General features: G+C 39.3%; 1 protein-coding gene across 39 annotated transcripts in view; it reads left to right on the top strand.

Annotated features, from left to right (window-relative positions):
* The window catches only part of GOLGB1 (golgin B1), a 91,539-nt gene that overhangs the window by 51,915 nt on the left and 13,737 nt on the right, over positions 1-25,887 (top strand). For all 39 annotated transcript variants that reach the window (XM_074033337.1, XM_074033339.1, XM_074033343.1 and 36 more), the window contains 3 exons: positions 612-5,800; positions 6,964-8,878; positions 22,338-22,516. In XM_074033337.1, the coding sequence (XP_073889438.1) occupies positions 612-5,800; positions 6,964-8,878; positions 22,338-22,516 (7,283 nt within the window). The remainder of the gene's footprint in view (positions 1-611; positions 5,801-6,963; positions 8,879-22,337; positions 22,517-25,887) is intronic.

The raw sequence follows: 25,887 nt of genomic DNA on the forward strand, positions 1-25,887 counted from the left end.
TCTCAACTTCTTTGTTCATCTCAGAAGAGTTTCTCAGTGAAGAGATAAGATTGGCACAGTTTTACTAAGATTAAATAAAAAGGGATCTTTAGAGAATGATCCTTTTTATAATCTGAAAATTACTATAAGTGTATGGTTGCTTAGTATCATTCTGTTGATTTAAGATTATTGTTAGCTGTGTTGTGTTTAGTTAGCTATGTTCTTCTAATCAGTAAGTCAGTGATAGAATCATACATGCCCTTGAGGAATAATGTGGCTTCCTAACAAAAGGATCTGCTTACTTTTTTTTTTTTTTTAATAGGAGTTTTATTCTGAAGAAAAAAAAAAGCTTCTCATGTAAGAAATCTCCAGAAAATGAATTCCAGGTTTCCTTAGGTCTTATGAATAGGGCTTGACTTCAGTGCAGGATTGGCAGAGTGTCCTTGGAGGTCCGGTTGGGAAAGACAAACTGATTTGAAAAGGATTTAGCAGTGTTATGGTACAAAGAAGGTTTTGACCAAAAAGTCTGAAGTTGTAGAAGATGAAATACAAGTTTTTAATTGGGCTTTTTTTTTTTTAATGTTGTAAAACATTTGATTAAAGCTTTTTTTTTTTTCTTTTTCTAAAAATAGATCAGCATTGTTGATGATGCCAACAAGAGGAGCTGTTCTACTGAGGAAAGTGGACAAGATGTTCTAGAAAACACATTTTCTCAGAAACATAAAGAATTATCAGTTTTATTGTTGGAAATGAAAGAAGCTCAAGAGGAAATTGCATTTCTTAAATTACAGCTCCAGGGGAAAAGGGCTGAGGAAGGGGATCATGAGGTCCTTGACCAGAAAGAAATGAAACAGATGGACGGTGAGGGAATAGCTCCAATTAAAATGGAAGTATTTCTTGAAGATACAGGGCAAAATTTTCCCTTAATGCCAGATGAAGAGAGCAGTCTTCCAGCAGTTGAGAAAGAACAGGCGAGCACTGAACATCAAAATAGAACATCTGAGGAAATATCTTTAAATGATGCTGGAGTAGAATTGAAATCAACAAAGCAGGATTGTGATAAATCCCTTTCTGCTGTACCAGATATTGGTCAGTGTCATCAGGATGAGTTGGAAAGGTTAAAAAGTCAAATTTTGGAGCTTGAGCTAAACTTTCATAAAGCACAAGAAATCTATGAGAAAAATTTAGATGAGAAAGCTAAGGAAATTAGCAACCTAAACCAGTTGATTGAGGAGTTTAAGAAAAATGCTGACAACAACAGCAGTGCATTCACTGCTTTGTCTGAAGAAAGAGACCAGCTTCTCGCTCAGGTGAAGGAACTTAGTGTAGTAACAGAATTGAGGGCTCAGGTAAAGCAACTGGAAATGAACCTTGCAGAAGCAGAAAGGCAAAGAAGATTTGACTATGAAAGCCAAACTGCTCATCACAACCTGCTCACTGAACAGATCCATAGTCTCAGCATAGAAGCCAAATCTAAAGATGTGAAAATTGAAGTTTTACAGAATGAACTGGATGATGTGCAGCTTCAGTTTTCTGAGCAGAGTACCCTGATAAGAAGCCTGCAAAGCCAGCTGCAAAATAAGGAAAGTGAAGTGCTTGAGGGGGCAGAACGTGTGAGGCATATCTCAAGTAAGGTCGAAGAACTGTCCCAGGCTCTTTCACAGAAGGAACTTGAAATAGCAAAAATGGATCAGCTCTTACTGGAGAAAAAGAGAGATGTGGAAACCCTCCAACAAACCATCGAGGAGAAGGATCAACAAGTGACAGAAATCAGCTTTAGTATGACTGAGAAAATGGTTCAGCTTAATGAAGAGAAGTTTTCTCTTGGGGTTGAAATTAAGACTCTTAAAGAACAGCTAAATTTATTATCCAGAGCTGAGGAAGCAAAAAAAGAGCAAGTAGAAGAAGATAATGAAGTTGTTTCTGGCCTTAAACAAAATTATGATGAGATGAGCCCAGCAGGACTGATAAGTAAGGAAGAACTCCAGCATGAATTTGACCTTCTGAAGAAAGAAAATGAGCAGAGAAAGAGAAAGCTCCAGGCAGCTCTTATTAACAGAAAGGAGCTTCTTCAAAGAGTCAGTAGATTGGAAGAGGAATTAGCCAACTTGAAAGATCAATCTAAGAAAGAGATCCCACTCAGTGAGAGTGAGAGGGGAGAAGTGGAAGAAGATAAAGAAAACAAAGAATACTCAGAAAAATGTGTGACTTCTAAGTGCCAAGAAATAGAAATTTCTTTAAAACAGACAATATATGAGAAAGAAGTGGAACTAGAGCATATAAGGAAGGATTTGGAAGAAAAGATGGCAGCTGAAGAACAATTACAGGCTCTGGTCAAAGAGATGAATCAGACCTTGCAAGATAAAACAAACCAAATAGATTTGCTCCAAGCAGAAATCAGTGAAAACCAAGTAATTATCCAGAAGTTAACCACAAGTAACACGGATGCAAGTGATGGGGACTCCGTAGCACTTGTAAAGGAAACAGTGGTGATAAGTCCACCTGGTACAGATAGTGGTGAACACTGGAAACCAGAACTAGAAGAAAAGATACTGGCCCTTGAAAAAGAAAAGGAGCAACTTCAAAAGAAGCTACAGGAAGCCTTAACCTCCCGCAAGGCAATTCTTAAAAAGGCACAGGAAAAAGAAAGACATCTTAGGGAGGAGCTAAAGCAACAGAAAGATGACTACAATCGCTTACAAGAACAGTTTGATGAGCAAAGCAAGGAAAATGAGAATATTGGAGACCAGCTAAGGCAACTCCAGATTCAAGTAAGGGAATCCATAGACGGAAAACTCCCAAGCCCTGACCAGCAGGAATGGTGCTCTCCCACTCCGGGTTTAGAAGAACCTTTATTCAAAGCCACAGAACAGCATCACACTCAACCTGTTTTAGAGTCCAACTTGTGCCCAGACTGGCCTTCTCATTCTGAAGATGCGAGTGCTCTGCAGGGCGGAACTTCTGTTGCCCAGATTAAGGCCCAGCTGAAGGAAATAGAGACTGAGAAAGAAGAGTTAGAATTGAAAATTAGTTCTACAACAAGTGAACTTACTAAAAAATCAGAAGAGGTATTTCAGTTACAAGACCAGATAAATAAACAGGGTTTAGAAATTGAGAGTCTAAAGACAGCATCCCATGAAGCTGAAGTTCGTGCAGAAAGCCTGCAGCAGAAATTGGAAAGCAGCCAACTACAAATTGCTGGTCTAGAACATCTAAGAGAATTGCAACCTGAGCTAGATGAACTACAAAAACTCATAAGCGAAAAGGAAGAAGACGTTAGCTACCTTTCTGGACAACTTCGTGAGAAAGAAGCAGCTCTCACTAAAATACAGACAGAGATAATAGAACAAGAAGATTTAATTAAGGCTCTACATACACAGCTAGAAATGCAAGCCAAAGAGCATGATGAGAGGATAAAGCAGCTACAGGTGGAACTTTGTGAAATGAAGCAAAAACCAGAAGAGATTGAAGAAGAAAGTAGAGCAAAGCAACAAATACAAAGGAAACTGCAAGCTGCCCTTATTTCCCGAAAAGAAGCACTAAAAGAAAACAAAAGTCTCCAAGAGGAATTGTCTTTGGCCAGAGATACCATTGAACATCTCACCAAGTCTCTGGCAGATGTGGAAAGCCATGTTTCTGCTCAAAATAAAGAAAAAGATAGAGTCTTAGGGAGGTTAGCTCTTCTTCAAGAAGAAAGAGACAAACTCATTACAGAAATGGACAGGTCTTTATTGGAAAATCAAAGTCTCAGTGGCTCCTGTGAAAGTCTAAAACTAGCTCTAGAGGGTCTTACTGAAGACAAGGAAAAGTTAGTGAAGGAAATTGAATCTTTGAAGTCTTCTAAGATTGCAGAAAGTAGTGAGTGGCAAGAGAAACACAAGGAACTACAAAAAGAGTATGAAATTCTTCTGCAGTCCTATGAGAATGTTAGTAATGAAGCAGAAAGGATTCAGCACGTGGTGGAAGCTGTGAGGCAAGAGAAACAAGAACTGTATGGCAAGTTAAGAAGCACAGAGGCAAACAAGAAGGAGACAGAAAAGCAGTTGCAGGAAGCTGAGAAAGAAATGGAGGAAATGAAAGAAAAGATGAGAAAGTTTGCTAAATCTAAACAGCAGAAAATCCTAGAGCTGGAAGAAGAGAATGACCGGCTTAGGGCAGAGGTGCACCCTGCAGGAGGTACAGCTAAAGAGTGTATGGAAACACTTCTTTCTTCCAATGCCAGCATGAAAGAAGAACTTGAAAGGGTCAAAATGGAGTATGAAACCCTTTCTAAGAAGTTTCAGTCTTTAATGTCGGAGAAAGACTCTCTAAGTGAAGAGGTTCAAGATTTAAAGCATCAGTTAGAAAGTAATGTATCTAAACAAGCTAACCTAGAGGCCACTGAGAAACACGATAACCAAATGAATGTCACGGAAGAGGCCACACAGTCTATACCAGGTGAGACTGAAGATCAAGACTCTCTGAGTATGAGCACAAGGCCTGCATGTTCAGAATCGGTTCCTTCAGAGAACAGTGCCAACCCTGCTGTAAGTGAGGATGTCAGCTCACATGATGAAATTAATAACTACCTACAGCAGATTGATCAGCTCAAGGAAAGAATTGCTGGATTAGAGGAGGAGAAGCAGAAAAACAAGGAATTTAGCCAGACTCTAGAAAATGAGAGAAATGCCTTACTGAGTCAGATATCAACAAAGGATGGTGAACTAAAACTGCTTCAGGAAGAAGTAAGCAAAATGAACCTGTTAAATCAGCAAATCCAAGAAGAACTCTCCAGAGTTACCAAACTAAAGGAGACAGCAGAAGAAGAGAAAGATGATTTGGAAGAGAGGCTTATGAATCAATTAGCAGAACTTAATGGAAGCATTGGGAATTATTGTCAGGATGTTACAGATGCCCAAATAAAAAATGAGCTATTGGAATCTGAAATGAAGAACCTTAAAAAGTGTGTGAGTGAACTGGAAGAAGAAAAGCAGCAGTTAGTCAAGGAAAAAACTAAGGTGGAATCAGAAATACGAAAGGAATATTTGGAGAAAATACAAGGTGCTCAGAAAGAACCTGGAAATAAAAGCCATGCAAAGGAACTTCAGGAACTGTTAAAAGAAAAACAACAAGAAGTAAAGCAGCTACAGAAGGACTGCATCAGGTATCAAGAGAAAATTAGTGCTCTGGAGAGAACTGTTAAAGCTCTAGAATTTGTTCAAACTGAGTCTCAAAAAGATTTGGAAATAACCAAAGAAAATCTGGCTCAAGCAGTTGAACACCGCAAAAAGGCACAAGCAGAATTAGCTAGCTTCAAAGTCCTGCTAGATGACACACAAAGTGAAGCAGCAAGGGTCCTAGCAGACAATCTCAAGTTGAAAAAGGAACTCCAGTCAAATAAAGAATCAGTTAAAAGCCAAATGAAACAAAAGGATGAAGATCTTGAGCGAAGACTGGAACAGGCAGAAGAGAAGCACCTGAAAGAGAAGAAGAATATGCAAGAGAAGCTGGATGCTTTGCGCAGAGAAAAAGTCCACTTGGAAGAGACAATTGGAGAGATTCAGGTTACTTTGAACAAGAAAGACAAGGAAATTCAGCAAGTTCAGGAAAACTTGGACAGTACTGTGGCCCAGCTTGCAGCCTTTACTAAGAGCATGTCTTCCCTCCAGGATGATCGCGACAGGGTAATAGATGAAGCTAAGAAATGGGAGAGGAAGTTTAGTGATGCGATTCAAACCAAAGAAGAAGAAATTAGACTCAAAGAAGAGAATTGCAGTGTTCTAAAGGATCAGCTTAGACAGATGTCCATCCATATGGAGGAATTAAAGATTAACATTTCCAGGTAAATGAGTAGTGAATTTTTTCCTCCTCCAGACGTAACTGGAAGCAAAGAAAGTCTCTAAACTATTTGTTTCCTTTTAGACAATGGGACTAATTTTGGCATAAATTCCCATGGGAGATATATTCCCTCTCACATCTACTCTTTTTTTGGCAAAGAACAATCCTGCTACAACTGTATGAACATGAAAAGTTCACATCTTCTCTTCCCATCTTTCTATTGAGAGATTTCTTTATTTCTGTTTTGTTTAAGATGGAGTCTTGCTCTTATCACCCAGGCTGGAGTGCAATGGCGTGCTTTTGGCTCACTGCAACCTCTACTTCCTGGGTTCAAGCAATTCTCCTGCCTCAGCCTTCTCAGTAGCTGGGATTACAGGAGCCTACCACCACGTCCAACTAATTTTTTGTATTTTTAGTAGAGACAGGGTTTCACCATGTTGGCCGGGCTGGTCTCGAACTCCTGACCTCAGGTGATCCACCCGCCTCGGCCTCCCAAAGTGCTAGGATTACTGGCATGAACCACTACACCTGGCCTCTGTATTTCTTTTCATTTCCATTTCAACTACTCTTGCCTGGATTTTTACCAGAGTACTCTCAAATTAATTGCCTTGGTGTCCTAGATAGTCTCATCTTTTCTCCTTCCTGTAGTCCACATTAATTGATACTGCATATGCCTTGTAGAGTTATTTTTTCTCAAATTTCAATTTTATATCACTTTTTAAGCTCTAGAACTAACAATGTCTCTCATCCTTTGTATTCCTTGCTTCTAATAGGACCCTTTTGTTCTAAAATAGATTTCCTCACTGCCTTTCATATCAAGATTATCCCTTAGAGAAGCCAGACATTAGCTTGTCTGGAGCAAAGTAGAATAAAGTAGGAGAAAATGTTACTTTTCAGGATGTCGAAAACCATGTCACTAAATGACATATTTTGGAGTTTATGACTTAAATATATGAACCCTTAGGTGTGATATACCTTTAATACATAGCACTCAGTAGATAAATATGTAGGTACAGAGAATTAATACATCTTCAGTAAAACATTTAACACCTGTTATGAATGTTAATTCATTTGTAAATCTATTGAGTACATGTTATAGTATTTGTTCTTTGGGAAACATAGTTTTTTTCTTGAAATCTGTAACTAATGACCTTCTCTCTCTTTCAGGCTTGAACATGACAAGCAGATTTGGGAGTCCAAGGCCCAGACAGAGGTCCAGCTTCAACAGAAGGTCTGTGATACTCTACAGGGGGAAAACAAGGAACTTTTGTCCCAGCTAGAAGAGACACGCCACCTGTACCACAATTCTCAGAATGAATTAGCTAAGTTGGAATCAGAACTTAACATTCTCAAAGACCAGCTGACTGATTTAAGTAACTCTTTAGAAAAATGTAAGGAACAAAAAGAAAATTTGGAAGGGATCATAAGGCAGCAAGAGGCTGATATTCAAAATTCTAAGTTCAGTTATGAACAACTGGAGACTGATCTTCAGGCCTCCAGAGAACTGACCAGTAGGCTGCATGAAGAAATAAATATGAAAGAGCAAAAGATGATAAGCCTGCTTTCTGGCAAGGAAGAGGCAATCCAAGTAGCTATTGCTGAACTGCGTCAGCAACATGATAAAGAAATTAAAGAGCTGGAAAACCTGCTGTCCCAGGAGGAAGAGGAGAATATTGTTTTAGAAGAGGAGAACAAGAAGGCTGTTGACAAAACCAATCAGCTCATGGAAACACTGAATGCCATCAAAAAGGAAAACATTCAGCAAAAGGCACAGTTGGATTCCTTTGTTAAATCCATGTCTTCTCTCCAAAATGATCGAGACCGCATAGTGGGTGACTATCAGCAGCTGGAAGAGCGACATCTCTCTGTAATCTTGGAAAAAGACCAACTCATCCAAGAGGCTGCTGCTGAGAATAATAAGCTTAAAGAAGAAATACGAGGCTTGAGAAGTCATATGGATGATCTCAATTCTGAGAATGCCAAGCTAGATGCAGAACTGATCCAATATAGAGAAGACCTGAACCAAGTGATATCAATAAAGGACAGCCAACAAAAGCAACTTCTTGAAGCTCAACTTCAGCAAAATAAGGAGCTGAAAAATAAATATGCTAAATTAGAAGAAAAGCTGAAGGAATCTGAGGAAGCAAATGAGGATCTGCAGAGGTCCTCTAATGCCCTGCAAGAGGAGAAACGAGATTTATCTAAAGAGATTGAGAGTTTGAAAGTGTCTGTATCCCAGCTAACGAGACAAGTAACAGCCTTGCAAGAAGAAGGTACTTTAGGAATCTATCATGCCCAGTTAAAAGTAAAAGAAGAAGAGCTACAGAGGTTAAGTGCTTTGCTTTCCTCCTCTCAAAAGAGAATTACAGAACTGGAAGAAGAATTGGTTTGTGTTCAAAAGGAAGCTGCCAAGAAGGTAGGTGAAATTGAAGATAAACTGAAGAAAGAATTAAAGCATCTTCATCATGATGCAGGGATAATGAGAAATGAAACTGAAACAGCAGAAGAGAGAGTAGCAGAACTAGCAAGAGATCTGGTGGAGATGGAACAGAAGTTACTCATGGTCACCAAAGAAAATAAAGATCTCACAGCACAAATTCAGTCTTTTGGAAGGTCTATGAGTTCCTTGCAAAATAGTAGAGATCATGCCAATGAGGAACTTGATGAACTGAAAAGGAAATATGATGCCAGTCTGAAGGAATTGGCACAGTTGAAAGAACAACAGGGACTCTTAAACAGAGAAAGACATGCTCTTCTTTCTGAAACCACCTTTTCAATGGACTTGCCTGAGGAAAACAGCTTATCTTACCTTGAGAAACTTAACCAACAGCTCCTATCCAAAGATGAGCAACTGCTTCACTTGTCCTCACAACTAGAAGATTCTTATAACCAAGTGCAGTCCTTTTCCAAGGCTATGGCCAGTCTACAGAATGAGAGAGATCACCTGTGGAATGAGCTGGAGAAATTTCGAAAGTCAGAGGAAGGGAAGCAGAGGTCTGCAGCTCAGCCTGCCACCAGCCTGGCTGAAGTACAGAGTTTAAAAAAGGCTATGTCTTCACTCCAAAATGACAGAGACAGACTAGTGAGTAGCTAGTTATTTCTTTCTGATCTGTTTAAGAGTTTTTGAACCTTTCTTTTAATTTATTTTTACAGAAAAGGATAAACACATTCTTATACATATTATCTGGGCACTCAGGGGAAGTATTATATATCCCACAGGTTCTGTTTGTTCTTAGAGAAACACAGAAACATGATTTAAATTGCGAAACCTGCCAATACCATTAGAAAAAAAATCAGAAATTTCCTTGGCACAAAAACTCTCCATTTGTTATAAAAGGACTGAGGTGGAAAGCTGTTTTATATATTTGATATACACAAAGACACATGTAAATGTTTCCAGAATTTGTCATAGCTTAACTGAAAGAAAGCAAAAGGATCACTTAGCGCCTTCTTAGAGTGGAAGTGTTACCATTTAGTGCCTTGCTTACAATTTAGCAATAGATTATCTGGTAGAATTTGGAGCAGGAAGGACTCAGTTCATCTCATGGGTAACTAAACCCTAATTTGTCAAAAATAAAAAAAAGTTAAATGTAAAAAGAGTTTCTTTAAATAAGTTTAAATGACTTTTTTGTAAAGTTTTATTTGCAGGCTGAACCATTTACCCACTTCCTTTTAATACCCAACATTTCCAATGGGAGAAAAAGCTAAAAAGGCTTCCTAATGCTGACATTTGACAGCTTTTAGTAGGAGCCAGGAGTTTAATCCAGGTCTCCCAAGATTGAGGGGCAAAAACTGGAACTGTATGAGCCAAGCCAGGTTGTCAGGGGATTCTACTGAACTCCTGGGCTCAAGCAGTCCTCCTGCCTCAGCCTCCCAAATAGCCGGGAGTACAAGCATGAGCCACCACTCTTGGCTTGTTAGGGGATTCTACTTTGCAATGTTACTGTCTTCACTTTCATGATAGTCTCTTAACTCTGTCAAGGCTTTGTATTTGTAGGAAAATAGGCCAAATAGGAAATAAATGGAGTTTTGAAAGGCTGGGTTTTCCATTTTGAAATGTGACCCATACCCACAATCTGAAAATTCTAATTTTTAAGATTAGCTCTAGTGAAAAGATTATTTCCCCTAACTGTAGAGTCAGTTTCTCCTTTTCATTGTAGGTAATTGTATTCATTCCTATTTCACTTAATATCCTATATTATAGACAGTCTTTCCCCTTCTGTAATCTGAACAAAGCCCTTCTGTTCAGTTGTGGTTTTGACTTCCAACATACGCATACCTGTTTATATTTTTTAAATAATTTGAGTTCAGTTGACTTTGCCCTGAGAGCTTGGCCTTTTGTCTGTCTTTTCAGAACGTAAATGCAAAAGGTTCTATTCATCAGGACAGTATGTGCCTCAAAGCTGTAATTTATGATATGCTGGTATTGATTACCTTCCAAGTCAAAATCTTTTTTCGTGGAGCTGTTAGGATAGATTCTGAATTAGCTAACTATGTTTAATTCAGTGAATTGCTTTATTATTCTTATCTGTTATAAACACTACGCACTCAACTTTGCACATTTTTGTTTGCTGGATAGTTACAGCCAAGCCAACTTTTTTATTTTCATGTTTCTGTAATTCACAGTCATATTACTCTGTTCTCAAAGGCTCATAACTGTGATTTTATTTTATTTAACCCTCAAGATGTATCACTCTTTTATTCACAATGTGCCTCAAATATTTTTCTTTTCCATCTTCAACATCCTAAGATAAGCTCTAACACTTTATCCTTAAACTGTTGTAATAATGTTGCTTCCAGGTTATCATCTCTCCAGTATTTTCAGACCATGGCCGAATAAGTCTTTCTGAAACTCTATTTTGTTATTGCACTACTTAAAAATGTTTAAAAGTTGTATTATCTCTCGAATAGACTTAGTATTCAAACCCCCTTTAGTCTGGCATTTAAGACCCTGTTTTTGTTTTGTTTGTTTGTTTGTTTTTGAGATGGAGTCTTGCTCTGTCACCCAGACTGGAGTGCAGTGGTACAATCTTGGCTCACTGTAACCTCTGCCTCCCAGGTTCAAGCAATTCTCCTGCCTCAGCCTCCCAAGTAGCTGGGACTACAGACATGCACCACCACACCTAGCTAATTTTTGTATTTTTAGTAGAGATGGACTTTCACCATATTGGCGAGGCTGGTCTTGAACTCCTGACCTCAGGTTATCCACCTGCCTCAGCTCCCAAAGTGCTGGAATTACAGGCGTGAGCCATCGCACCTGGTCAAGATCCTATAATTTATCCATACCTTTCCAGCGTTCCCTTTTACTGCTCCCTACTCATACCCTTCATTCACGCCAAACTGATCTACTCAGTACACAATAATCATACCTGGTACCTCCTACTTAGCCATATTATCATCTGCAGCCAAAATGTTCTCCCAATTGCTTTCCTTTTTTGAGTATCTATTTCCCACTATTTAAAGGTCATTCCAGAGCTCAAATCCTCTGCTTATATTTCGTGATTGCCTGATTGTCTTTTGCCTTTGTACTTCCCTAGTACTTTACTTACCATTTGTCCCATATTGCCATATTGTGTGTGTGTGTGTGTGTGTGTGTGCATGTGTTTAATTTCTATACACTATTTTTTATTTCCCCAATTAGATTGCAAACTCCTGGTGTCATGTCTTATACTTGTTTGTACATCTTTAGCATAGAATTGACTAAGCAGATGGCATATCTTTAGGGGTGCCTGTATTTATCTATGCGCTCCTCATTTTGAAAATGATTTGGGGTAGCATATAAAGATATAAACAGTTTTTCAAGATAAAATAAAAGGGACTGAGATGGAAGAGAAAAAGAGGATAGGCTAGAAAAAGATTAAACCAGGAGTAAGGTTAGTGTCCCAAGGGGAAGTTACTATGTTCTATACTGTGTTAGAAAGCGGGATCCATAGTTTGCTCTGAGGTTTCTTTTTTTTTTTTTTTTTTTTTAAATTTATTTATTATTATTGTACTTTAAGTTGTAGGGTACATGTGCATAACGTGCAGGTTTGTTACATATGTATACTTGTGCCATGTTGGTGTGCTGCACCCATCAACTCATCATTTACATCAGGTATAACTCCCAATGCAATCCCTCCCCCCTCCCCCCTCCCCATGATAGGCCCCTGTGTGTGATGTTCCCCTTCCTGAGTCCAAGTGATCTCATTGTTCAGTTCCCACCTATGAGTGAGAACATGCGGTGTTTGGTTTTCTGTTCTTGTGATAGTTTGCTAAGAATGATGGTTTCCAGCTGCATCCATGTCCCTACAAAGGACGCAAACTCATCCTTTTTGATGGCTGCATAGTATTCCATGGTGTATATGTGCCACATTTTCTTAATCCAATCTGTCACTGATGGACATTTGGGTTGATTCCAAGTCTTTGCTATTGTGAATAGTGCTGCAATAAACATACGTGTGCATGTGTCTTAATTCAAGATGGATTAGAGACTTAAATGTTAGACCTAATACCATAAAAATCCTAGAGGAAAACCTAGGTAGTACCATTCAGGACATAGGCATGGGCAAAGACTTCATGTCTAAAACACCAAAAGCAACGGCAGCAAAAGCCAAAATTGACAAATGGGATCTCATTAAATTAAAGAGCTTCTGCACAGCAAAAGAAACTACCATCAGAGTGAACAGGCAACCTACAGAATGGGAGAAAATTTTTGCAATCTACTCATCTGACAAAGGGCTAATATCCAGAACTTACAAAGAACTCAAACAAATTTACAAGAAAAAAACAAACAACCCCATCAAAAAGTGGGCAAAGGATATGAACAGACATTTCTCAAAAGAAGACATTCATACAGCCAACAGACACATGAAAAAATGCTCATCATCACTGGCCATCAGAGAAATGCAAATCAAAACCACAATGAGATACCATCTCACACCAGTTAGAATGGCGATCATTAAAAAGTCAGGAAACAACAGGTGCTGGAGAGGATGTGGAGAAATAGGAACACTTTTACACTGTTGGTGGGATTGTAAACTAGTTCAACCATTATGGAAAACAGTATGGCGATTCCTCAAGGATCTAGAACTAGATGTACCATATGACCCAGCCATCCCATTACTGGGTATATACCCAAAGGATTATAAATTATGCTGCTATAAAGACACATGCTCTGAGGTTTCTATTAGCCATCAGAAAGAGGGAATGAAAACCACATGCATGACTGCAGTATTCATCGTCTAGGAGAAAAGGAGAAAGAAAAATCACCTACTCAAGACAAGAATAGTCTTTAAGTATTGAGGCCTGTAAGAAATTTCTTCTGTGTTCCCATAAAGAGAAGACTATGCAGTTGTGAAACATCCATTACTTCTCTACAGTAAATATAATAATATGTTTTTTAGGGTTTTTATTTAGCTGTACCTTAATGTAAGTGCATAGCAAAAGAATTATGTCCAGTTCACTAAAACTACCACTCCAAGGAGCTAAAATGCAGTCCCAGGCACACAGCTTTCTGATGATCCATTCTAGGATACCTCTAGTCTAGATACTATGGATTGAATGGATTGCATAAAGGAATATGTTTTTGCCTTAAATCAAAACAAAAATACGTTTTGGGGTTTGAGTTAAAAATTAAGTTATATGGCACATATTTAATTAGTCACTAAATTCTACAATGTTTGGTGAGAAAAGCTAAGAGTAGTACTACATCAACCCCATTTCTTCTGAGGCAATTTGCTGTCAACCTTTTAGCTTATTTCAGTATTTCCTCTGTATCTAAATATCATGCTTATATTGCATTTTTTGGCTCTTCATTTGTTGCATCAACTATTGACTTTCTTTACACTAACAGGGTTTAGCGCTCTACTCCCCCTGCTTTCACAGTAAAACCTATTAGTGTATGCACTTTTTACTTATTTATTTATTTGAAACGGAGTCTTGCTCTGTCCCCAGGCTGGAGTGCAGTGGTGCGATCTCAGCTCACTGCAACCTCCGCCTCCCGGGTTCAAGTGATTCTTCTGCCTCAGCCTCCCAAGGAGCTGGGACTACAGGCGTGCACCACGATGCCCACCTAATTTTTGTATTTTTAGTAGAGACGGGGTTTCACCATGTTGGCCAGGATGATCTCAATCTCTTGACATCATGATCCGCCTGCCTTGGACTCCCAAAGTGTTGGGATTACAGGCGTGAGCCACTGCGCCCAGCCAGTGTGTGCACATTTTAATACAAACCCCTTCCTCATTTTCTTTTTTCTTTTTCTTTTTCTTTTCTTTTCTTTTTTTTTTTTTTTTTTTTTTTGGGGGACGGAGTCTCACTCTGTCGCCCAGGCTGGAGTGCAGTGGCACGATCTCGGCTCACTGCAAGCTCTGCCTCCCAGGTTGACGCCATTCTCCTGCCTCAGCCTCCCAAGTACCTGGGACTACAGGCGCCCACCACCACACCCAGCTAAGTTTTTGTGTTTTTAGTAGAGACGGGGTTTCACTGTGTTAGCCAGGATGTTCTCGATCTCCTGACCTTGTGATCCGCCCACCTCGGCCTCCCAAAGTGCTGGGATTACAGGCGTGAGCCACCACGCCTGACCTTCCTCATTTTCTTGATATAATTTAATTTTAATTTTGGTTAAACCAATTCAGATTTGCATTTTTATGACTACAAATGCTACTAGAGCATTAGAGACATGTTACTTTTATTTTCCTGAGTCTGTTTTTCCCAGACTAATAACAATTTTTGTTATTGTTGTTACTTAGTTTTCTTTGCACTTAATGTAATTTAACCTCAGATTTACTGCCATTTGTCCACATCTCCTCTCAAGATGTTTATTGCCATCAATGTCATCTTCAGGAAGAAAATTCTCCCGGAGTACCTGATTTCCTTCTACATGAACCAGTGGCCCTGTACTCCTAGGATACACTTTCTATCCTAGAATATTTCCCTTCACCTTTCTCCTATATTAGATCTCCTATTTCGTCTATTCTATGTATTCGTTTTCTTGATTTTGTGCCATCTTTTTCTTGGAATAAATCATTCAGTAGCTATTGAAAATGTCTTTTTATCTCTCTTACCTGGTGGATAGTTTTGTTGGATATAGAATTCTAGGCTGAAAATAATTTCCCTTGAAAACTGTGAAAACATTGGTTTATAGCTTTTTAGGTTATATGTGGTTCACAATCTAAAGCTATTCTGATTCCTGATCCTTTGTATGTCATCTGTTTCTCACTTCTCTTCCCCTCACCCCACCTTCCCTCCCTTTCTCCCCTATTCTGGAATTTTTTGATTGTATAATTTGGTATAGGTCTTTTTTTCTTTATCATGCTAACTAGTCCTTTGAATCTAAGAAATCATACTAGCAGCTTTTTGGAAATTTCATTGAATTATTTTTTTACCATTTTCTTCTATCCTTTTTCTCTGTTGTCTTATTTCTGAAATTTTTGTTATTTAGATGTAGGACCTTCTCGAATGCTTCTCTAATTTTCTTACCTTTTCTCTCTTTTTTTGCTGTATTTCTGGAAGATTTTCTTACCTTTGTATTTTGATTCCAAATTTTTTTTCATTTGTGCCATTCTATTTTTAATGTCTAAGGAATTTTTTTCTTTGTCTCATAGATAGATTTTCTTAACTTCTTTTTCTTTTTTTTTTTTATTATACTTTAAGCTCTAGGGTACATGTGTACAACGTGCAGGTTAGTTACCTATGTATACATGTGCCATGTTGGTGTGCTGCACCCATCAACTCATCAGCACCCATTAACTCCTCATTTACAACAGGTATAACTCCCTTGCCATCCCTCCCCAATTCCCCCTCCCCATAATAGGCCCCAGTGTGTGATGTTCCCCTTCTCATGTCCAAGTGATCTCACTGTTCAATTCCCACCTATGAGTGACAGCATGCGGTGTTCTTGCGATAGTTTGCTGAGAATGATGGTTTCCAGTTGCATCCATGTCCCTACAAAGGACACAAACTCATCCTTTTTTATGGCTCCATAGTATTCCATGGTGTGTGTGTGCCACATTTTCTTAATCCAGTCTGTCACTGATGGACATTTGGGTTGATTCCAAGTCTTTGCTATTGTGAATAGTGCCGCAATAAACATACGTGTGCATGTGTCTTTATAGCAGCATGATTTATAATCCTTTGGGTATATACCCAGTAATGGGATGGCTGGGTCATATGGTATTTCTAGTTCTAGATCCTTGAGGAATAGCCATACTGTTTTCCACAACGGTTGAACTAGTTTACAATCCCACCAACAGTGTAAAAGTGTTCCTATTTCTCCACATCCTCTCCAGCACCTGTTGTTTCCTGAGTTTTTAATGATCGCCATTCTAACTGGTGTGAGATGGTATCTCATTGTGGTTTTGATTTGCATTTCTCTGATGGCCAGTGATGATGAGCATTTTTTCATGTGTCTGTTGGCTGTATGAATGTCTTCTTTTGAGAAATGTCTGTTCATATCCTTTGCCCACTTTTTGATGGGGTTGTTTGTTTTTTTCTTGTAAATTTGTTTGAGTTCTTTGTAGGTTCTGGATATTAGCCCTTTGTCAGATGAGTAGATTGCAAAAATTTTCTCCCATTCTGTAGGTTGCCTGTTCACTCTGATGGTAGTTTCTTTTGCTGTGCAGAAGCTCTTTAGTTTAATGAGATCCCATTTGTCAATTTTGGCTTTTGTTGCCATTGCTTTTAGTGTTTTAGACATGAAGTCCTTGCCCATGCCTATGTCCTGAATGGTATTACCTAGGTTTTCTTCTAGGGATTTTATGGTATTAGGTCTAACATTTAAGTCTCTAATCCATCTTGAATTAATTTTCGTATAAGGAGTAAGGAAAGGATTCAGTTTCAGCTTTCTACTTATGGCTATCCAATTTTCCCAGCACCATTTATTAAATAGGGAATCCTTTCCCCATTTCTTGTTTTTGTCAAGTTTGTCAAAGATCAGATGGCTGTAGATGTCTGGTATTATTTCTGAGGTCTCTGTTCTGTTCCATTGGTCTATATCTCTGTTTTGGTACCAGTACCATGCTGTTTTGGTTACTGTAACCTTGTAGTATAGTTTGAAGTCAGGTAGCGTGATGCCTCCAGCTTTGTTCTTTTGGCTTAGGATTGTCTTGGCAATGCAGGGTCTTGTTTGGTTCCATATGAACTTTAAAGCAGTTTTTTCCAATTCTGTGATGAAAGTCATTGGTAGCTTGATAGGGATGGCATTGAATCTCTAAATTACCTTGGGCAGTATGGCCATTTTCACAATATTGATTCTTCCTATCCACGAGCATGGTATGTTCTTCCATTTGTTTGTGTCCTCTTTTATTTCACTAAGCAGTGGTTTGTAGTTCTCCTTGAAGAGGTCCTTTACATCCCATGTAAGTTGGATTCCTAGGCATTTTATTCTCTTTGAAGCTATTGTGAATGGGAGTTCATTCCTGATTTGGCTCTCTGTTGTCTGTTACTGGTGTATAACAATGCTTGTGATTTTTGCACATTGATTTTGTATCCTGAGACTTTGCTGAAGTTGCTTATCAGCTTAAGGAGATTTTGGGCTGAGACAATGGGGTTTTCGAAATATACAATCATGTCATCTGCAAGCAGGGACAATTTGACTTCTTCTTTTCCTAACTGAATACCCTTGATTTCTTTCTCTCGCCTGATTGCCCTAGCCAGAACTTCCAACACTATGTTGAATAGGAGTGGTGAGAGAAGGCATCCCTGTCTTGTGCCAGTTTTCAAAGGGAATGCTTCCAGTTTTTGCCCATTCAGTATGATATTGGCTGTGGGTTTGTCATAAATAGCTCTTATTATTTTGAGATACGTTCCATCAATACCGAATTTATTGAGAGTTTTTAGCATGAAGGGCTGTTGAATTTTATCAAAGGCCTTTTCTGCATCTATTGAGATAATCATGTGGTTTTTGTCTTTGGTTCTGTTTATATGCTGGATTACGTTTATTGATTTGCATATGTTGAACCAGCCTTGCATCCCAGGGATGAAGCCCACTTGATCATGGTGGATAAGCTTTTTGATGTGCTGCTGGATTCGGTATGCCAGTATTTTATTGAGGATTTTTGCTTCGATGTTCATCAGGGATATTGGTCTGAAATTCTCTATTTTGTTGTGTCTCTGCCAGGCTTTGGTATCAGGATGATGTTGGCCTCATAAAATGAGTTAGGGAGGATTCCCTCTTTTTCTATTGATTGGAATAATTTCAGAAGGAATGGTACCAGTTCCTCCTGTACCTCTGGTATAATTCGACTGTGAATCCGTCTGATCCTGGACTTTTTTTGGTTGGTAGGCTATTAATTATTGCCTCAATTTCAGAGCCTGCTATTGGTCTATTCAGGGATTCAACTTCTTCCTGGTTTAGTCTTGGAGGAGTGTAAGTATCCAGCAAATTATCCATTTCTTCTGTGTTTTCTAGTTTATTTGCATAGAGGTGTTTATAGTATTCTCTGATGGTAGTTTGTATTTCTGTGGGATTGGTGGTGATATCCCCTTTATCATTGTTTATTGTGTCTATTTGATTCTTCTCTCTTTTCTTCTTTATTAGTCTTGCTGGTGGTCTATCAATTTTGTTGATCTTTTCAAAAAACCAACTCCTGGATTCATTGATTTTTTGGAGAGTTTTTTGTGTCTCTATCTCATTCAGTTCTGCTCTGATCTTAGTTATTTCTTGCCTTCTGCTAACTTTTGAATGTGTTTGCTCTTGCTTCTCTAGTTCTTTTAATTGTGATGTTAGGGTGTCAGTTTTGGATCTTTCCAGCTTTCTCTTGTGGGCATTTAGTGCTATAAATTTCCCTCTACACACTGCTGTAAATGTGTCCCAGAGATTCTGGTATGTTGTATCTTTGTTCTCTTTGGCTTCAAAGAGCATCTTTATTTCTGCTTTCATTTCGTTATGTACCCACTAGTCATTCAGGAGCAGGTTGTTCAGTTTCCATGTAGTTGAGCGGTTTTGATTGAGTTTCTTAGTCCTGAGTTCTAGTTTGATTGCACTGTGGTCTGCGAGAGAGTTTGTTATAATTTCTGTTCTTGTACATTTGCTGAGGAGTGCTTTACTTCCAACTATGTGGTCAATTTTGGAATAAGTGTGATGTGGTGCTGAGAAGAATGTATATTCTGTTGATTTGGGGTGGAATGTTCTGTAGATGTCTATTAGGTCCACTTGCTGCAGTTGAGTTCAATTCCTGGATATTCTTATTAACTTTCTGTGTCATTGATCTGTCTAATGTTGACAGTGGGGTGTTGAAGTCTCCCATTATTATTGTATGGGAGTGTAAGTCTCTTTGTAAGTCTTTAAGGACTTGCTTTATGAACCTGGGTGCTCCTGTATTGGGTGCATATATATTTAGGATAGTTAGCTCTTCCTGTTGAATTGATCCCTTTACCATTATGTAATGGCCTTGTCTCTTTTGATTTTTGATGGTTTCAAGTCTGTTTTATCAGAGACTAGGATTGCAACCCCTGCTTTTTTTTGTTTTCCATTTGCTTGGTAGATCTTCCTCCATCCCTTTATTTTGAGCCTGTGTGTGTGTCTGCATGGGTCTCCTGAATACAGCAAACTGATGGGTCTTGACTCTTTATCCAATTTGCCAGTCTGTGTATTTTAATTGGACCATTTAGTCCATTTACATTGAAGGTTAATATTGTTATGTGTGAACTTGGTCCTGTCATTGTGATATTAGCTGGTTATTTTGCTCATTAGTTGATACAGTTTTTTCCTAGCATTGATGGTCTTTACATTTTGGCATGTTTTTGCAATGGCTGGTACTGGTTGTTCCTTTCCATGTTTAGTGCTTCCTTCACCGTCTCTTGTAGAGCAGGCCTGGTGGTGACAAAATCTCTAAGCATTTGCTTATCTGTAAAAGATTTTATTTCTCTTTCATTTACGAAACTTAGTTTGGCTGGATATGAAATTCTGGGTTGAAAATTCTTTTCTTTAAGAGCGCTGAATATTGGCCCCCGCTCTTCTGGCTTGGAGAGTTTCTGCCGAGAGATCTGCTGTTAGTCTTATGGGCTTCCCTTTGTGGGTAACCCGACCTTTCTCTCTGCCTGAACTTAAGATTTTTTCCTTCCTTTCAACTTTGGGTAATCTGACAATTATGTGTCTTGGAGTTACTCTTCTCGAGGAGTATCTTTGTGGCATTCTCTGTATTTCCTGAATTTGAATGTTGGCCTGCCTTACTAGGTTGGGGAAGTTCTCCTGGATGATATTCTGCAGAGTGTTTTCCAACTGCTGCCTTGCAGTTAGATCTCCGACTGCTGTGCTAGCAATGAGGGAAGCTCCGTGGGTGTGGGACCCTCCAGGCCAGGTGTGGGATATAATCTCCTAGTGTGCCGTTTGCTAAGACCCTTGGTAAAGCGCAGTATTAGGGTGGGAGTTACCTGATTTTCCAGGTGTTGTGTGTCTCAGTTTCCCTTGGCTAGGAACAGGATTCCCCTCCCCCTTGCGCTTCCCAGGTGAGGCAGTGCCTCACCCTGCTTCAGCTCTCACTGGTTGGGCTGCATCAGCTGACCAGCACTGATTGTTGGGCACTCCCCACTGAGATGAACCCAGTACCTCAGTTGAAAATGCAGAAATCACCCGTCTTCTGTGTTGTTTGTGCTGGGAGCTGGAGGCTGGAGCTGTTCCTATTAGGCCATGTTGCTCAGGATCCCTTAACTTCTTTTTCTAAGGCTAGTGGTGGTAGTTTTGTTTTTTGACATTTTCTTATAATGAGTTTTTCTTTATAATTTTTAATTTATGCTATAATGTTTCTTATTTACAATATTATCTCTTAAATCTTTGAGTACATTACATTTTCTCACCTGATAATCTCTTCTAAATTACCTTCTCCAGTTGGTTTTCTTCCCTTCCTTAATGTTAGCCATTCTTCAGGTGAAGGTTAATCCTCAGTGTACTCTTCATGTTTAAGGGGAGGGTCTAAAAGCTTGTGGGTAGGGCTTACCAATGGAGTTTCATTGCATGATGATCTTATTGAGCTTATTGGTAGCCCTTATCTCAGTATCTTTAGTTTCTCTTGGGCTGGTCAGATTTTCAAGAGAAGACTTCTCATTTCCATTGTGGAGGGAAAAGGCTTTTTACCAGCAGTCTTCAAGCTCAGTAGGGGAAAGGCTTCAAGCACTCAGGAAGCATGCATTCACTCTATTTGGAACAGTACCCTTACTTGCAACTGTGCCTCATGTGCCATAGTCCACAGACACTTCTTTTACCTCTCCAGAGAATAAAATTAGTTGTCTGTTGGAGTAACAAAAAGTGTGGAGCTGAGGAGGGGATCTATGGATGAAGTTGTTTTCTGGCCAGGCACAGTGGCTCATGCCTGTAATCCCAGCACTTTGGGAGGCCAAGGTGGAAGGATCACTTGAGCCCTTGAGTTTGAAACCAACCTGGGCAACATACTGAGACTCCGTCTCTCCAAAAAAAAAAAATTGCTTCTTAGGCAGCTTTCATCTAGACCTCCTTATCTCAGCTATCACCTCCCTCCCACCCCCATCACCGTATTTTCCAGAGGTACATGATGCTGCTAATTCCTGAGCCTTTTGAAGATTCTGCAGAGTACGTTCTACTGATTCTTGGATTTTCTTACTGTCAGCTTTAGATTCTGCTTTCTCAGATCTGTTAAGTCAGTTACCACTTACTCATCTGCTTTTCAGCTTCCAAAATTAATTTTATTGTTGCTGATTTCTCTATTGTTTTTCCTGTTCTTGTGTTTTGTGCTTTAAAAAATGCTATTATTTTAGCTTTAGCGATGTTTCTAAGTGGGTGAAAGAGGTGTGTGAACAAGACCCCCATCTTTTCCCAGATGTCCTGATATTATTTCTCCCAAGTATTACTAAGCTTTTAATGAGTATTGGAGATAAAGAGCTTGAAAATATATCTGAAATGTAGGTAGGCAGTGTTGCTAATTAAAGGCAAGTCTGTCGTCATCACTAACTTTATGTGTGAAGTGCATTAATTTGCTCATTTACTTCTCATATTCTTATGAAAAAGGTACTATAATTATCTTCATTTAATAGATGAGGAAAATTAAGACTTAGAGGGTATGAAGAACATGCATTGGGTCACATGTCCAAGAAGTAGTACGATATCTAACTCCAGAGCCTGTGTCCTTAACCACTGAGCAGCAGTGCCTTCTTTATAATCAGTATCCACTAAGCTACAATTAAGATTGATAGGCCTGTAGGAAAGTTAAGAACCCTAACAAGGACACATGACTAGTTCTTGTTTTAGGATGTGACCACCCACAGTGAAGCTGTAGGTCTCTTAAGTCTACCCCACATCAGAATTGTAGCCCTAAAGTGAACTTACGACCTTAGGAACCAGGAAAAGGAGTAGAAGTTGCAGGAATAGTCAGACCCTGCAGCCTCGATGGCAGCTCCATGGGTGATTTCCATCAGCCTAGCTGCATGTATTTCACCACTTTAGAGACTTATGCTGCAGTGATATGTCGTCAGTGGACTGTTAGGTGCTGGTTTCATGTTGTAGTGTCTGACTGCTTAGTAGGGAGCTACCAATTACTTATAGTTAAATGAATGAGATGTGACAAATAATCCTTTTACTTTCCCTTTGGTTAAAGCTGAAGGAATTGAAGAATCTGCAGCAGCAATACTTACAGATTAATCAAGAGATCACAGAGTTACGTCCACTGAAGGCTCAACTTCAGGAGTATCAAGATAAGACAAAAACATTTCAGATTATGCAAGAAGAACTCAGGCAGGAAAACCTCTCCTGGCAGCATGAGCTGCATCAGCTCAGGTACGATAATCCCTCCTTTTCAACTCTTTTCATTTTACCTTTTTATTTTGAAATAATTGTAGATTTGGGAAGATAGTGCAGAGAGCTTCTATGTACACTTCACCCAGTTTCTTCCAGTGGTAACATCTTATATAACTGTAGCACAGTATCAAAACCAGGAAACTGCCATTTGTACAATTCACAGACCACATTCAGATTCCACCATTTTTACATGCATTTGAGTAGCTGTGTGTGTGGTTCTATACAATTTTGTGACATGTGTATTTATGTAAGCACCACCAAAACCAAAACACAGAACTACTCCATCACCACAAATACGTCCTTTGTGCTACTAGTCTATAGTCACGTTCCTCCCTTCCCTACCCTCCTTGCATCCTCAACCCCTAGCAACCACTCACCTGTTTTCAATTTTGTCATTTTGAGAATGTTTTCTTTTCTTTTTTTTTTTTTTTTTTTTTGAGACAGAGTCTCGCTCTGTGGCCCAGGCTGGAGCCAGTGGCGCGATCTCGGCTCACTGCAAGCTCCACCTCCTGGGTTCACGCCATTCTCCTGCCTTAGCCTCCCGAGTAGCTAGGACTACAGGCGCCAACCACCATGCCCAGCTAATTTTTTTGTATATTTAGTAGAGATGGGGTTTCACCGTGTTAGCCAGGATGGTCTCGATCTCCTGACCTCATGATTCCCCTGCCTCGGCCACCCAAAGTGTTGGAATTACAGGCGTGAGCCACTGTGCCCGGCTTAGAATGTTTTCTAACTGGAATAACCCTTTGAAATTGGCTTTTTTCATGTGCCATAATGCCCTTGAGATCCATCAGTATTGTTGTACGTATCGTAGTTCATTCTTTTCATTATAAATAATGTTTCATATTATGAATATACCACTGTATTCACCTGTTGAAGGACATGCATAGTGTTTTTAATTTTTAGCTACTCTAATAGTGCTACTATGAACATTTGTATATAGGTTTTTGTGTGGACATAAGTTTTCATTTCTTTGGGATAATTGCCCAGGAGTGCAAATGCTAGCTCATAGAGTAAGTGAATGTTTTGTTTTTTAAGAAACTGCAAAACCACTTTGCATAATGGCCAAACATCTTTTTAATGTGCGTATTTGACATCCATATATCCTCTTTGATGAAATATCTGTTTGTGCCTTTTGTCCATTTTCTAATTGGGTTAACTTTTTACTGTTAAGTTTTAAGCATTCTTTATATATTATAGGTATGCATTCTGTGTTTGATTTGTGGTTTGCAAATATTTTTTCCCAATTTGCAGCTTATCTTTTATCTCCCTCAACAGGGTCTTTTTAATTTTGATGAAATCCAGTTTATTGATTATTTTCTCTTTATCATTCAGATTTGGTATTTTCTATTTGATTTTCAAGTTCTCTGCTTCCTACCTCCATTCTGCTGTGGCACCCAGTGAGTTAGCTTTTTAGTTTGGATATTGTATTTTTCAGTTCTAAAATTTCCATTCAGTTCTTCTTTACATCTTCTCTTTCTTTGCTGAAGCTTTCTATACTTTTTCCAGTATCTTAGTAATTGCTTGTTGAAGCATTTCTATGATGGCTGCTGTAAAATTCTTGTCATATAATTCTAATATCTGTGTCACCTCAATGTTATAATCTGTTGATTTCCTTTTCTTAATCAAGTTGTGGTTTTCCTGGTTCTTGGTATGATGAGTGATTTTTAGTTATATTCCGAACATTTTGGAGATTATAAGACTTTCAGTCTTATTTGAATCTTCTGTGTTAGCAGGCTTCACTGACAACACACCAGCAGAGGAAAGGAGACACTAGGTGGATGGTGAACTCCAGGCACCCCATTCAACTTTCGTTGATACCCCTAGAAGGAAGGGATGTCCTGATACTGCCAGGGGAAGTGAAAGTCCATGATGCCCACATGGCCTCCATTGATACTGTGCTGGAAGGAATGGAGAGGGGCACCTCATTATTGCCAGGTGGTGGTGAAAGTCCAGGCTGTCCGCTTAGCCTCCACTGACACTATGGGGAATGGTTGAAGAGGGGCATCTTGTTACTACTGGGTGGTACTCAAAGTCCCAGATTCCCCACTTGGTCTCTTCTGATACCACCTCTGCAGGGACAAGGAAGAGTGCCTTATCAACCTTGTTATGGTGGAGGTGGATGTCCAGGCCCCACATGTTGCCTCCAGTGATACCACAGTGGGAGTGGGGGGAGGAGGGGCAGTCGGAGAGAGGAACCTTCTTAACACTAGGTGGTCATGAGAGCCCAAGCTCCATACTTGGCCTTTTCTGACACTACTCCAGTAGGGAGGGTGAGGTGTACCTTGTTATCACCAGCCAAGAAGGTAACTAGCTCATCTACCAGGTCTTTGTTAATGGGAGTGGTGAGATACTGTGGTTTTTCCATGTTGTTTGCCTGGAGTATGGTGGTTATTATCATGAATGTCTCTGTCTAACTAGACTGTCCCTTCCTGGTCCTTTGTCAAGACAGAGTAAACCTGGTACTCATTGGTGTTCCTGGGTCATGGAATTCTCCAGTATCCAGTTTGGGATATGCAGAATACAAATGGTAAACCAAGGAACTTGCCACCATGTCATTCCTCAAGTCTGGGGATCCCTAGCTGGCTTGCCACCTTCATCTTTCTAAATTTTCTTATGTTTGTTTTTATTTATAAGGCCAAAGGGTTTTATCTATGCAGGTTGAGTATTCCTTATCTGAAATGCTTGGGATTGGAAGTGTTTTGGATTGTGGATTTTTTTGGATTTTGGAATATTTGCATTATCTAAATGAGCATTTCCTTTGAGTGTCATTGCAGTGCCCAAAAAGTTTTGGATTTTGGAGTATTTCTGATTTTCTGATTAGGGATACTCAGCCTTAGTTGGAGGAATAAGGAGAAATGTGTTTATTTTATTTTGTCTAGAACCAGAAATCCTAGCTCTTGTTTTTAAGGAACAGAACAATAACAATGCTATCATGGCAGAAGAAATTAAGATAGGATCTATAATTCTGATTTTTTTTAAATTCAATTTTTCTAACAAATTTAATCCCAAGAATAAACACTTAGTGTATAAAAACAGGTCTAGTTGTTGCAGCCTCATTTTGGGGAGGTTGTAACTGTTTAACTTAAGATGGTTCATGCTGCCTTAATAAATTCAAACTTGGCTGGGCGCGGTGGCTCACACCTGTAATCCCATCACTTTGGGAGGCCAAGGCGGGTGGATCATCTGAGGTCAGGAGTTCAAGACCAGCCTGGCTGTCTCTACTAAAAATACAAAAATTATCTGGGCATGGTGGCGTGCGCCTGTAATCCCAGCTGCTTGGGAGACTGAGGCAGGAGAATTGCTTGAACCCGGGAGGTGGAGGTTTCAGTGAGCCAACATCATGCCAC

This window comes from Macaca fascicularis, chromosome 2 (genome assembly GCF_037993035.2).
Source record: "Macaca fascicularis isolate 582-1 chromosome 2, T2T-MFA8v1.1".
Lineage (NCBI taxonomy): Eukaryota > Metazoa > Chordata > Mammalia > Primates > Cercopithecidae > Macaca > Macaca fascicularis.